The sequence below is a fragment of the Hippopotamus amphibius genome, chromosome 16 (assembly GCF_030028045.1).
Source record: "Hippopotamus amphibius kiboko isolate mHipAmp2 chromosome 16, mHipAmp2.hap2, whole genome shotgun sequence".
NCBI classification, from domain to species: Eukaryota; Metazoa; Chordata; class Mammalia; order Artiodactyla; family Hippopotamidae; genus Hippopotamus; species Hippopotamus amphibius.
In genome coordinates, this window is record NC_080201.1 from 6,433,159 (window position 1) to 6,447,634 (window position 14,476).

Genomic DNA, 14,476 nt, shown 5'->3' on the forward strand with positions numbered 1-14,476 from the left:
CTTGTTTGGTGGTGGATGGAGAACCACAGAACAACTCATTGAGACAGAGCATAGGCCTGGCTCGTGGGAGGAACCCAAGACATGGAGGCTCTGTTTATTAAAGGGTTTTCAGGGGATGGATGACACTGTAGGATGTGCACATGGTAAAGGCCACTCTCCATTTGGAAAGCAATGGGGAAGAAAAGCCTGGTTGCAAGCAGGCCATTGTGGGAGCTCAGGTGGAAGATGAGGACCCCAGTTAAGCCACAGCTGCCTGGGGATGATCGGAAGGGGCGGGATGATAAAGAGCTAGGACATAGAATTGACAGGACTTGGGACCAATAAGATGCAGAAATCGAGGGTATGCTGCAGGTCTAAGTGACCCCCAGGTTGCTGGCTTGAGTGACTGATTAGGTGTCAGTGCCAGTGTCTGAGTCATTGGATGCTGGAGGGTAAACTGATATGCAGACTGGCAGCAGAGAAAAAGATAATGAGGTCAGTTTTTGACAAATCAAGGTAGGTTGTCTGGTAACCAATTTTATATGCATAAGGGTCTGGACGTTGAGAAGAGGGCTGGGTTGGTAACACAGATTCGGAAATTAATGGATTAGATCGTAGTGTTTCTCAACTCTGGCAGAATATTAGCATCATTTGGGAGAGCTTTCAAATGTACTGATGCCTGGGATCCCCACAACGGGATCTTCTTTCCAGCAGACACTCCCAGCAAAAGGAGAGTAGCAGTACCGGTCTCATTGTGCAAAGATTAGCTGAGTTACTGTCTGCAGATAGTGATTTAATCTGTTGGGGAAAGGTCCCCAGGCTGGGTGGGTATCATGGGTGTGTAACCTCTGCTTTAGAAAGGTCTTGTGCTTGGTTTAATTTTCTGCTTCACCACCTTAACTTCTTAAACATTTTATAAACAATGGGCCCACATAATTTGCATTTTGCACTGAGCCCCCCAAGTTACATAGCCCATCGTGGGCCCAAGCATAGGTATTATAAGATACTTCCCAGGTGAGAATTCCTGGTATAGGGAGAGAACAGTATAGCCCAGGAAACATGGAGTGGGAAGTTTGGGGATGGAACCCTCAGTAACATTCACATTTAGGGAAATGGGGGGGGTGGGGGTGGAGGAAGAGGTTGGTACAGGAGAAGCAGAAAGAATGATCAGAGAACTAGGAGGGCAAGAGGGGGACTGGATGGAGACCCCAAAGCCCAAGCAGGGGAGGGTAATCAACACATCGAAACACAGCAGAGAAGTTAAAAGCTTGGTGCTTAGGATAATACCGATTCCCTTGGCCAGACCAGTTAGGGAGGCATGGTGAGAACACAAAACAGCGCAGCAGGGTTCCAAAGAGCTTGGCTGTGAAGGAAAAGGAAGAGAGCAGCGGTGGTTAAGGGAAGACCGTGATTATGAAGCTATTTTCTTAAGTCTAATATGTGTTAATATCCGTGAGAGGAAAGAAATGAGGATGGCCAGTAATTAGTGGGAGAGTGACCGAGCAGATGTTGGAAGGAATGGGATGGAGAATTGTGTAAATGCTGAGGACAGACCATGCCTGACTCATTCCTAATGGCTTCATGTCTGAGAAAGGCTCCGGCATGCGGCAGGCATTTGGTACAGGGGTCTCCAGGTGCCAGAACAGACTAGAGGACGGTGGTAATTAGAGGCTGGAACCAACATTGGGCATTTGCAAGGAGGGTGGAGGGCAGTCGAGGGCACAGGTAGCTGAGGGCAGTACCTCTGTTCTGCACCTCTTCCTTCACTTTGCTGTGGGCATCTTTTATCTGCTGCGGGTTGGTGACGTCCAGCTGGAGCACGGAGAGACGCTTGGAGCAGGTTCTTCGTAATTCCTCTGCTCCTGATCCATTTCCATCCAGAACTCCAGCAAACACTGTGAAGCCCAGCTCATCCAGATACTTGGACAAAGCATGGCCAATCCCAGAATCGCTACCTGCAAGGGGTCAAGGCAATAATAAGTGAGCTCAAACCAAAATGGCAGGAGAAATTATTGAAGAAAAAATCACTGCACGCTATTTATGATGGTCCGTGTTCTCTGGAGAGAGTAGCTCCTGAGCAAGTTTTTTTCTTTGCTAAATGGGAAAATGGGCAGAGGAACCACAAGAGACAAATTTCTCTGTATTAAAAAAAGGGAGGGGGAGGTGAGGTAGAATTTGAGGTGGGGGCATAGGTGGGAGGAGAAAGGCTGATGAGGGGGAGGGGTCCAGGAGTGGCTGGTGGCCAAAGAACGTAGGAGGGGAAACTAAGACATCTAATGGAAGCTTTTTAATTAATCTCTGCATGAAGTATTTTATGTAATAATCTCCATCACTGCATACAATCTTCAGTAAAACAGTCTTTACAAGCTAATACTTTGGAGTTGGTTCTGCATTTTAAAGTTGTAACAAAATGTCAGGTCCTGCTTCATAGTGGACCCAGGACAACAGCAGGGGCTGCCCACAGGGTCCAGTTCCTTCTAAATTATGAAAGATGAAGGCTCATAGCCACCTGCCCTTCTCACCTCCTCAGAACTTTTCCCCTAGCCATGGCCTTCTCCCAAACCACTGAATAGACATCAATCCTAGGAAGACACCTGCAACAGAAACCAGATAGAAATCCCTAAGTGCACTGCCTTATGAAACCAGAGGAGGAGATCATATGTAAAATACATGTCAAGCCTCTCAGAATTTGAGATGGGGGTTTACCAAACCCACTCTGGAGGATATTATGGACCCTAGAAAAATTGTTTTATACCCACAAGTACAAAACGTAGATTTCTGAAATTTTGAAGATGAAGACAAGGTGAACATAAAATCACCCTTTGAGCCATTCCAGAATAAATATGTAACAATTAATATGTCTCCACAGCTCTAAAGATGAGAGATCATCTTCACGTTGGCTGTGTCAGCCGATCTTTCCTGTAAACCTTGAGGGACCTGTCTTGTCAGCAGTCGGGGGCTGCAGTCGGGCATCCCCCTAAGAATCAGAAAACTCAGGAGATCAGAGAGCACACGGACAGTCAACTCAAGGATCAATATGTAAGTGATCTGAAAAGATGTCTGACTTCAAAGCTAGCAAGACCTGCCTGGAATCTGACCAGAAGTTTTACTGTCTCCAAAGAGAGGATAATCACCATCTAAAGGCAAAAGGGTAGAGAAACAGGCATTCACATATATTGCTGATAAACATGAAGGACTGAAATCTACGACCATTTTAGATACTGAGACCCCAAAAAAGTCTCAGTATCTGTCCTGGAGGAAACACTCACATATATTCAGAGACAAAGGATGTTCTTTACAGGAGTGTGTATAACAGCAAAAGGAGGAATTAACCTAAACATCCATGAACTGGAGAATGGTTGCATAAATTATGGTACCCGTGATGAAATATGACACAGCGGTTTTAAAAGATGGGGTAGAACTATATAAACTGGCATGGATACTGCTCTGAGATACTTTAAGTGAAATAAAATGTTACAGTACAGCAATTATTATACAGAATCCAATTTATGCCCCAAAACAGGGATGGAGGAAACTAATTCTCTACCTACCCATGCGTGCAAATATGAAAAGAGGGATTTGGAAGGAGAGACACCAAGACGGTAATAGTAATTGCCTCTAGAAGAGAGGCAGAACGGACAGGGCTTTGTTTTATAATGTTTTTCATTTTTTCTGCAAGAAAGTACTGATTTTTCTTGTATAATTTCTCTTCTTTTAAAGGTCATGCCAATTAGAATGAAGATTGGCCAGCCCTATAAGTGTAGGAAAAGGTGTAACCAAGAGGCTGGCATCTGCAAACAGTGCCTGGGAGAGTGCAGCCTTAGCAAGACGTGCAGGCACATTTGCCCCTCAGACACTCCTAATACATGAAGGCATGTGCTTACCATAGTTGATTGCACTTAACTTTGTTTCTTGTATGTCCATGTGTGCCTGCGTGTGCATGGCTTCCTGCCTGGTCCTGGCCAAAGGAGCCCTACCAATTGAGGCAGACCTAAGCATCTGGACCATGTGACAGATCTCTGCCTTGCTGTACGTTAGCACATTAGAATTCTGGTTCTATCATGTAATACTACATGCGTATAACAATTTTGCAAGCCCTGTAAATGTAGCTTTGCCCCATAGAAATGGACCTGCAGTTGGACAAATCCAACTTCTGGGTCTGCAAGGAAAGATTGTGAAGGAGTGTGTGTGTCTTGCATCAAAACTTCTTATTTATGATAGGTAAGTAGAATAGAGCAAATGTTTGAATCTTTGTTATTTTTAGTACCATTTCTCTAATAAAGCTAAGTATTTTAGAGGGGAAAAAAAGAAAAAAGATCCAAGGCCAGATTTTGGACAGGGGCAAGTTCACCAAGTGGTGGGTACAATGCGTGTGGCCTCTCCCCGGAAACCACCAAATGTCACTGGTGGTCAAATCTGTCTCCCCATGTATCCAGTTGAGATTATCATTCCCATTTTACAGATGGGGAAAGTGAAAATGAGAGAGGCGAAGGTCACAGAGACAGGAGGGACGGACCTAAATCCAAGTGCGTGACTTTTCTTCATCCTGGACCAGCCACCTTCTCCTTTATCCGTGGAGGCAGAGAAGGGAGGTCTGGTGGGGAAGCCAGCCTCTGAATAAGCCTCTTGTGGCCCAGCAAGGGAGGACATGGATTACCCTGAAAATAACTAACTCAGAACCAGACTGGAGTGAAGAGTGGGCCTGCAACCAGGTGATACACACTCCGCTGGGTGAGACCAGGGGTTCATGGAGGGCCCCTCCCATTTGTGACGCACCACACCCTGTGCTTGTGCCTCATGGTTGGCATGGGTGGACATACGGGGGCCACGGGTTTTAAAGCTCCCAGTTCCCTTGACAGGTTTTTGTCGCATCCGAATGTGAGCATGTTACCTCTGCACAGACAGAATCGTCCTGTGGTGCAGAGATACAGGCTGTGGCCCTCAGCTCCACGCAGCAAATAAAGTCACCAGGGCAGGTACCGAGGCAGGTGAAAGCGGGTCCTCCACCAATGGCGGAATGGGGAAACAAAACGTGGTCTCTCCATACAATGGAACGTTATTGAGCAACAGAAGAGAAAGGAGTTCTGAAACACATTACAGCAAGGAGGAATCTTGAACATTAAGCTAAGTTAAAGTAAGAGGAGACATTTTGATCCTGGCCTCATTTTCTCTGCATAGAGAATGATCCAAAGACAGTTTCAAAGGTGGTGCCTTAGACCAGCTTAGGCAGCTTCATGAATCCAGGATCTAACCCTCTGCAGAGAGTTCCTGGAAGAGCCTGGCCTAGAGGAGATGCTAGCCACAAAATGAGAGATGACATATTGAGCTTTACGAAGCCCTGTGGTCCTGGAAAACAGCAAAGGTTAAAAAAACATCTCCACTTTGTGCTCTGGGAAAGAGTTTCCTGCAAAGGAGTCACCTTCTCCATGTGACTTAGACAGGACTTGGGGATGCCCTCCTTGTTTACTGATGACAAGGCTAGACCCAGGCCCTCCAAATTCCCATCCTTTGCTTCATAAATGACGAGCTGACTGTTTGTCCCCAGTGAGTCACTGGAACAAAATGCTTGTGAACCGAACTTGGGTATAGATTCTTTCCTTCCCCCAGGTCCTAGCCCACCATATGCCTGAGGCAGCAGATAGCCCCGCCTGAGAACAGGCTGGCCTGGGGGAAGACAGTCTCTCCTCTGCCATCTGATCACTTCCGGCCCATCCCCAATACCCTCACCTGGTTCTTTCCAGACTTGTTCACCCTCCCCATAAAAGCAAAACTCTTTTTTTGTCTGACTCTTGAGATACTTGCAGACCTGTGGTTGGAGTGTTCACCTCACTGCAACACTCCTGCCCCTGCCCCTATAGTAAACCTTTGAATAAAGTCTCTCCTCACAAAATCTGGATTTGTTTTTTATTTGACAGTGAATTTAAAAAGCTAAAGTTCACAGGAGGCCATCTGTTTGTCTTTATCAGTGAAAAAGAGTAGCACAGAAGCCTGGTTGTGAATCTGACCCCACCATCCCTACCTGTGCAACCCTGCTCAGGTTATGTAACCTCTCTGTGCCTCAGCTTCCTCATCTGTAAAATGGGCTTAATAATGGTGCCTACACCAGTTATAATAATAGGTCTTTTTTTTTTTTTTTTTAGACTAACACTATGTCATCCTGCCTGACTTTCAGGCCTTTACATGCATGATGTTGGCAGATGAGGAGTTTGCCTCTACTGACAGTCAGCTAAACATCTTGATTAAGACTCAGACTGCTTGATTCTGCCTCTCCATGTCTGAGCCTTGGGAAATGTTACGTATAGTCGTGTGGAGTCTCCACTTCCTCATTTGGGAAGTGGGGTTATAACAGTACCTCCTCCTAGGCTGAACTTGGAAGTCAACAAGACAGACTGTGTTCTGCACAAGGCCCAGCATGTCATATGTGACTGTTAGCAGTAGCGTGGCTCTAACCCAGACATCATTTCTGATCTACAGGGTTAGAGATCAGGCTATGCTAGCCCTGGTGTCTTAAGGCTGTGCATCAGTAAAAGGGCCTTGGGGAAGTATGTGGTTGGGGAGCCGCTCCCTGTCAAGATAGAGTGGCCCTTGTGCACTCCAGAAACCCAAAGACAAGGCCTTTGTGAAAAGGCAAAGTGTTTCACAAGTTGCCCAAGAGTAGCCTCTGAAAATTACCATGCCCAGTATGACCTGAATGCTTACCAAGGTCCAGCCAGTTTCATGCGTATTAACTCCAACCACCCTGGGAGATGTTATTTTACTATCATTACTTTACAGAGGAGGAGACTGAAACACCAAAGTGTTAAGTCATTCAGCCAGACATGGCAGAGGCAGGTTGGAACCCAGGCAGGGCTTGGCGTATAAACGTCTGGAGTGTAAAATACTCAAAGCTTCCAGAGCACAAGACTTAGCATATAGTAGGTGATCAACAAAAAGTACGTATTGGCTAAATGGGCATTTAAGAGGGCATTGGCCTTAATGCCTTAAACATGCAGAGAGAAAGAGTCCTAATGTCACTAGTATTGAGGGTTCCTGACTAAAAATAAGTCCCAACAAACATTTGTTGGGTTGGATGCCTATCCCAATAGAGGATGGGGGAGATGCTGGGGGTGGTTTTAAGCTATGCCCTTTGAGATCATTCTATATCTGGTGGCCTGGAAATCCATCAGCTTGGAGCTAGCAACGAGTACTAGAGTTCCATTTTTGCAAAACTGGAGTGAATGTGAAATAGTGCTTTATTCTAAAATATTAATCAAGTCTCAATTTATGTGAAAAATGGAAACATGAATCACTTTAATTCAGAAGAATTAAGAATTGTACAGTTTCAGAGCTGGTGGGCTAATTGTAAGTGGATTTATGCTATTACCACATGGGGGCGCCAGATTAGCTGGTGAACAGAAACACATCCCATCATTTGTTGGGTCGTCTTAAATTAGGCAGGTTGTGAATAATTCGAGTTCCACAGTTCTTCAGGGCTAGGTCCCTTGCACAAAACACACCCACCCTGTAAAGACAGACTGCATGTGCTCTTGGACACAAGCTGCTCCCTTGGAAGCTGCATTCAGAAAGAGAGATGGAGGGAGAAGAATTTGCAAGCCTGTCAACGATTTCTAGACATTATTAAAACATCCTATAAATAATACAATTTTAAGAGCAACAAGATAAACAAAAGAAGAAACTGTCCATCACTTCACCAATCTAGCATAACTTTCATAACTTTCGTGCTTTTTCTTCTAGTCTTTTTTTCCTATACACTGTTCTTTAACAATGACAGTTGTAGCACACATGATTTGACAACTAATTTTAAAATTAATATTATATAAACCAGTTTTAGCTGTTTCTACATAGCCTACAAAACTATAAATCATCATTTTTCAGTACTAGATAAAATTCTCTCTGTCAAAATGCAGTAGAGAGAGGAATGATGAGAGCCTGGATTCTTGAGCCAGGATACCTGGGTTCAAATCCTGGCTTGGCTACTTAGCAGCTGTGTGACCTTAGCCAGTCAGTTAACTTCTCTGTGCCTCAGTTTCCTCATCTATAAAGTGAGGTGATACTAGGACCTGCCTCATAAGATTGTTAGAAGGATTAAATGATCTTATATGCTAAAGTCATTGGAACAGAGCCTGGCACATGGCAGTAACTATTCAGGTGTTAGTTAAATAAATGACAACTGGGGTTTTTTGTTTTTAATCCACGCTACTGCTTTCATTGGCTACTTCTAGTTCCTGGAACCAAAAGGATTTTCAGTTCAGTTCTTATCTCTGAAGGTCATCACAGTCCTAAGCACAGTGATGAACCAGCCAAAGACTATGCTCTACTTTCTGCCAGTGGTTCTTTGTCTCCCAGACCCTGTCCCTAAAGCTCCTCGAAGTCTCCCATTTGTCAGTATCTTTGAACAACGGTAGCTTAAAACAGAGCTTCTCAGGAGGTGGGAGTGGGGATGGGCATCTTCAGATATCGAGGCCCATTCTCATAGTGGAATTTCACTTCTATTAGTGGAATAGACAAACACAGATGGAGGACCTGCTATGTATCGATATCAAGTAAGAGGACACCGTCTGAATATGTGTTTCGCTTGGCCCACACAGTGTATTTCGTAAAAAAAATTTAAAGGCACACTTAGAATCCAGCTATTTCACCTGAAAATCCAGACCGATGGTTTCTTTTGATTAACCAGGAGTTGGGCCAGCTTAGGGCCTGCGTGCCTGCAGGAGCTGAAGCGGAGGATCCCAAAGCTGCCCCGTCCCAGTCCCACGAGTCACACTCTCACATCAAGTCCCTCGGCTTCCTAGTGCGCATGCGCACTTCTATCGCCGACATTCTTCACAACCTGGAGGCGCCCCAAGCCCTGCAACCTTTTGAGCCCAACACACGTGCCATACTTTGTTCTACATACAAAGGTCATCTGGGTCTAGAGCTGTTTATCTGAAAACCTGTGGAACACTAAGGGGGAAAGGACTTACCCCTCTCTTGTTTAAGATTTAAGCAATCTGCCAGATTGCCACCCTCATGTTGACACTGCCTGTTTCCTGTTAGACAGATTAAGGTGTAATAAAATGGTAGATAAATAGAATAAAACTCTAGTGCACTTACTGCTTCCCCGAGAGCTATATAAGGCTCAGCTCCTAATCCAGGAAGAGAAAACACTTGACAGTTCTACCACCCACAGCCCACCTCTCTTGCCTGTTCTTAAAGGATAGTAGCTGTTGGGTGATGAGGCCCTGGGAGATAGCTAGATCTTTCATGTCAATTTTTTAATGAAAAAAATACATTTTTTCTGGAACATAATCTCTATGGATAATTCTTCCATACTATTGCTATTCCTATGTTAAGATCTTAGTTGAGATGCCAAAGGATTAAATGCTCACTCAAGGCTACACAGCTGGGACGTGCTAGAGTTGGCTCTCAAACCCAGATTTGCTCTTGCAGTTTCTTTTACTGCTGAGATTCACTCATTGTCTCCTTGAGCACGTGGAGGGGGTGGGGGTGTACAAGGTGGGGACACCAAAGATGAAAGCACTCTGCCTGAGAGGGGTCCCCATGACTCGTGCCAGCTCCCTTCACAGAGGATGGACTTCCAACATTCATGCAGCAGTGCAAATGAATTACAACCACTCTTCCGGAAGGAAAAATGCAATGGGTTTGTTCTCAGAGGTGCATTAGGAAGCAACTCCTAGCCTTGCTGCAAAATAAACAACCAATCAAAGTAGCCCTGCTGGGTTTGAGCAAGTGGCTGGATTTCCATACCACAGTTCAGTCCTGATGCCTCTCCTGAACTCTACCTGCTGCCATTCCAAATTCAAATAGAATTCATCACCAGTTGCCCCCAGTTGCTGCACCTTCTGGAATTTCTTATTCTCCTAGATGACATCACCCTCCTTCCAGTTACTTAGGACCAAAACCTTCTCTCCCAATCCTCACCTCCATTCAGTACCCATGCCTTTCATCCTAAGACTTTAACATCTATCTATAGTTCATTTTCTGCATCTCATGACAAAAAAAGGCAACTCAACTCAGCTCAGCCTTCCATCAGACTGCCACCAAGTTAGGGATAAACATCCTCCAATGCCACAGAAAATGACATCGTAATTGTCCAAAATTTCATATTACATCTGTTAAGGGTATGGCAGTTAAGAAACGCTGGCCATGAAACTCAATACTGACATCCCTGAAACTGATGCTGATGGGGACAATGGTCAGTGAGCTGAGACAGCCAGAATTTCTGAAATTCTTGACCAAGACCAGAGGCCTTTAGAAAGAGATGAGTTAAGTATCTAGACAAGAGTGAGAAAATTCCTTCTCGGCAGTACTAGGGGACTCAGCCAAGGCTCCCCAGCCCATTTTCTCTAAGAATATCTTTGCAGGGACTCAGAGAATATTTTTTTAAAATCTACTTAATGCCCACCTCCTCTAAAAGAAAGAAAATAGGAAGAATCTATTCAAGAGTTGGTATCCATGACCATTAAAAAAAAAAAAAAAGGAAAAAAAAAGTGGCTCTCTAGCTTTCCCTAAATGCCACGTTAAACTTCTGACACTTCTTCCTGCCTCTATTCACCTTCCTGCCTCTTCATTCATTCATTTACTCGTTTTTCATTCATTAAGGGATCACTGTGTTAGGTCCTAGAAATACCACCATAAAAGAGAGATATCTCCCCACCTTCATGGAGCTTACTGCCTAGAACAGAGGTTCTCAATCCTGAGCCCCACTAGAATGGCTGAGATACTCTAAGAAACATCAGTGCCCGGACCCCATCCCCAGAGAGTCTTCATGAGTCAGTCTGGGATGGGGCCAAGTATTGGCAATAGCTTCTAAAGCTCTCCAAGTGTGTGCAGCCGGGTTCAAGAAACACGTAAGGCAGGGATCTCAATCAGGAGTGAATTTGTCCCCCTGCCTGGATACTTGGCAGTGTTTGGAGACATGTTGTTGTAACTCTGAGAGTGCTATTGGCATCTAGTAGTAAAAGCCAGGGGATACTGCTCAACCTCCCACAGCACTCAGGGCGGCCCCCACCCCAAAGAATGATCTTGGCCCCAAATGGCAATGCTGAGGTGGAGAAACCCTGGTCTGGGGGAAGAAAGACATTAGGTAAAGCAGTAAAACAGAGAGTAAGAATGTTATAAATAGGAAAGTCCTGGGAACTACAGGCCATAGTTTTTGTTTACAGAGAACTCAAAGTCCCTCCTTTAGAGAACGCCCCATTGAAGAAGAGTACAGTCAGGAAAGAGAAAGAACTAGGTCACCTCCAACAGGGCAGGGAGACTATTAGGTGTCCTACTTCACTGTTCAATCCTCCGTGCTTAAAACAGTGCTGGGATCTAGGTCCCAAAAGTCTGAGAGCCTTATATGTATATATGTTACCTTATTTCATGCCCAAGATCTCAAGGTAAAGTGGGTCTCTTTTAAAAAGTAGATTTTAACTTTAAGCAGTTTTAGATTTATAGGAAAATTGTGAAGAGAGTAGAGTTTCCATATACCCTGCATACAATTTCCCCTAGTATTAACATCTTACATTGGTTTGCTGCATTTTCTACAATTCACGAACCAGTAGTGATACATTATTATTCACTAAATTCCGTACTTTATTCAGATTTCCTTACTTTTTACTTCATGTCCTTTTTCTGTTCCAAGATCCCACATTATATTTAGTCACTGTGTCTCCTTAGGCTCCTCTCAGCTGTGACATTTTCTCAGCCTTTTCCTTGTTTTTAATACCTTTGATGGTTTTAAAGAGTACTGGTCAGGAATATTGAAGGATGCTCCTCTATTGGAGTTTGATTTTTTTTTTAAAGATTTACTTTATCATTTATTTATTTATTTTGGCTGCATTGGGTCTTCGTTGCTGCACATGGGCTTTCACTAGCTGCGGTGAGCGGGGGGTACTCTTCATGATGGTTCACGGGCTTCTCATTGCAGTGGCTTCTCTTGTTACAGGGCACAGGCTCTAGGTGCTTGGGCTTCAGTAGTTGCAGAACGCGGGCTCGATAGTCGTGGCTCACGGGCTCAAGAGTTGTGGCTCGCGGGCTCTAGAGCACAAGCTCAGTAGTTGTGGTGCAGGGGCTTAGTTGCTCCGCAGCATGTGGGACCTTCCCGGCCCAGGGCTCAAACCTGTGTCCCCTGCATTGGCAGGCAGATTCTTAACCACTGTGACACCAGGGAAGCCCCTGGAGTTTGACATTTTTCCTGTGATTGGACTGGGGTTATGAGTTTGGGGGCAGGAGATCACAGGTAAAGTGCCATTTTCGTCACATTGTATTGAGTACATACAAAGACTAATGAATGTTGATGTCACCCTTGATGAGGTCAAGTGGGGAGGTTTCTCAACTATGAAGTTACTCTTTGTCTGCCCTCCCCACTTCCATACTGTACTCTTTATGCATAAATATCTACATATTATAAATTGTTTGGAACTCTTCTGCGTGGAAAATTTGTCTCTTCTCCCTCATTTATTAATTTATTCATTTATTTATACCATCATGGACTCATGGATATTAATTTTATACTTTGGGTTATAATCCAATACTACTTTATTCTATTGCATAAATTATTCCAGCTTTGGCCATTTGGAACTCTTTCAGTTGGCTCCTATGAAAATGTATCTTTTTATTCCCATTTTACAGATGAGAAAACCAAGCTTCAACGAATATAAAGTTTCCACCATCACTAAACTAACAAGAGCAGAGGTGCAATTAAAATCCTTAGATTCTAAAGCACAGGGTTTTCCCCCATGCACCGTATAGTCAATCTTTGTAAACTAATGACCAGTGTATCTTTCACCTGATGGCATTACTTAAGGCAAAACAATTTTGAACTATCAATCTGCTATGTACATTACAGAGAAACGTCCTTAGTTTTTTTTGACTTTTTATAGTGTACACCTTGATGAATCTTCTCAGAGTGAATCCACTCATGCAACCAGCCCCCAGATCAAGGCACAGAACGTTACTAGCTCACCAGAAAACTCCCTTTTGCCTCCTTCCAGTGACCCCTCTCCGTTAAGTTAGTGTTATCCTGGCTTCTGCCAGCACATCAGTGCTGCCTGATTTTTCACTTTAAATAGAAGGAGCCATATATTATTCCTTTTTGAGGCTGGATTCTTTTGTTCGTTCTCCTTTGTTTTCATGTGGTTTGGTTAGTGGAATTTTTTTTTTTTAAAGATTCCAACCACATATTTCACAAGAGAGGTTACAAGCAAAATAACACTTGTAAAAACACGTTAAGCAACTCCATAAAAAAAATTAGCACTCTACTACATAAAAAGTAAACTTACTTAAGAGTTACATAACACAAAGAAAGGAAAACTACCTGGAGATGTCACTAAATTGCTCCATTATCCCAGGGTGGCTTAGTTCCTCCTCCCTAACATTATCTATAGTTTCATCTACAAAACACGGCCTTAATAATGTCTCTGTGGCTCTTTTTCACAGAAAAGGTGTTTCCTGACTGACAGGATGTCCTTCTTGCCAACACGTAGCCAAAAACTCACTTGGCTGCTTTTAATATATAATGGGGCAAGATGCTACCTGCCAAATTTGGCTAAAATGCTGCTCAGAAATCCAAGAGATCTCTGATTTACAGAAGTTCTCTATTTTCTGTTTCATTAACAATCACCACCAATGACTTTGTGCCTTCCAACAGGGATGGCAAACCCTTGATGTCCCTGCCACCATACCCCTCTGATGCCACCATGGACCTTGTTCAATCAGAGCACTCTCTCCCTTAGAACCCACTCCCCCCATGCTCCTAACCAACCAGAGACAGCACGAGAGAGGAAGCTATTTGCCATCCCCACTCACACACAAAACATTGTGTCATTTTCTAGTTGGATCCAGGCTTTCATTCCATTGTTTTCCTCTAGTTGGAGTCAGGCTTCTAATTTCTACTCCATTCTTACCATATCTCTCCCTGACTCATAAACCTCCTCTGGCTCTCTCTTGTGTGATAAGTAATGGATGAAGTACCCTGACTGGATTTCAGTCTCTATAATTTTTTCACACCCAGCCAAGCCCAGGATCAGGCTCTACCTTGTATCCCAGTTGGGATGGTTTCTCCATCTTCCCACACACGTCCCGCTTTTTCCATCCTGTGTGTTCCTGCCTAGCCTTCTGATAATCATACATTTATTCATTGTCATTCTTTCAACAGCTATTTTTTTATTGAAGTATAGTTGATTTACAATGTTGTGTTAATTACTGCTGTGCAGCAAAGTGACTCAGTTATACATACGTTCTTTTTCATATTCTTTTCCATCATGGTTTATCATAGGATATTAAATATAGTTCCCTGTGCTCTGCAGTAGGACCTTGTTGTTTACCCATCCTATATATACCAGTTTGCATCTGCTAATCCCAAATTCCCGATCCATCCCCCTCCCTCCCCTCTCCCTCTTAGCAACCAGCAGTCTTCATGATTCTGTTTCTCTTTCATAGATAGGTTCATTTGTGTTGTATTTTAGATTCCACGTATAAGGGATATCATATGGGATTTGTCTTTTTCTTT

General features: G+C 43.9%; 1 protein-coding gene across 2 annotated transcripts in view; it reads right to left on the reverse strand.

The window, feature by feature from the left end:
* The window catches only part of HSD17B2 (hydroxysteroid 17-beta dehydrogenase 2), a 62,726-nt gene that overhangs the window by 24,879 nt on the left and 23,371 nt on the right, over nucleotides 1-14,476 (reverse strand). For both annotated transcript variants that reach the window (XM_057712932.1, XM_057712933.1), the window contains exon 2: nucleotides 1,722-1,934. In XM_057712932.1, coding sequence (XP_057568915.1) covers nucleotides 1,722-1,934 — 213 coding nt within the window. The remainder of the gene's footprint in view (nucleotides 1-1,721; nucleotides 1,935-14,476) is intronic.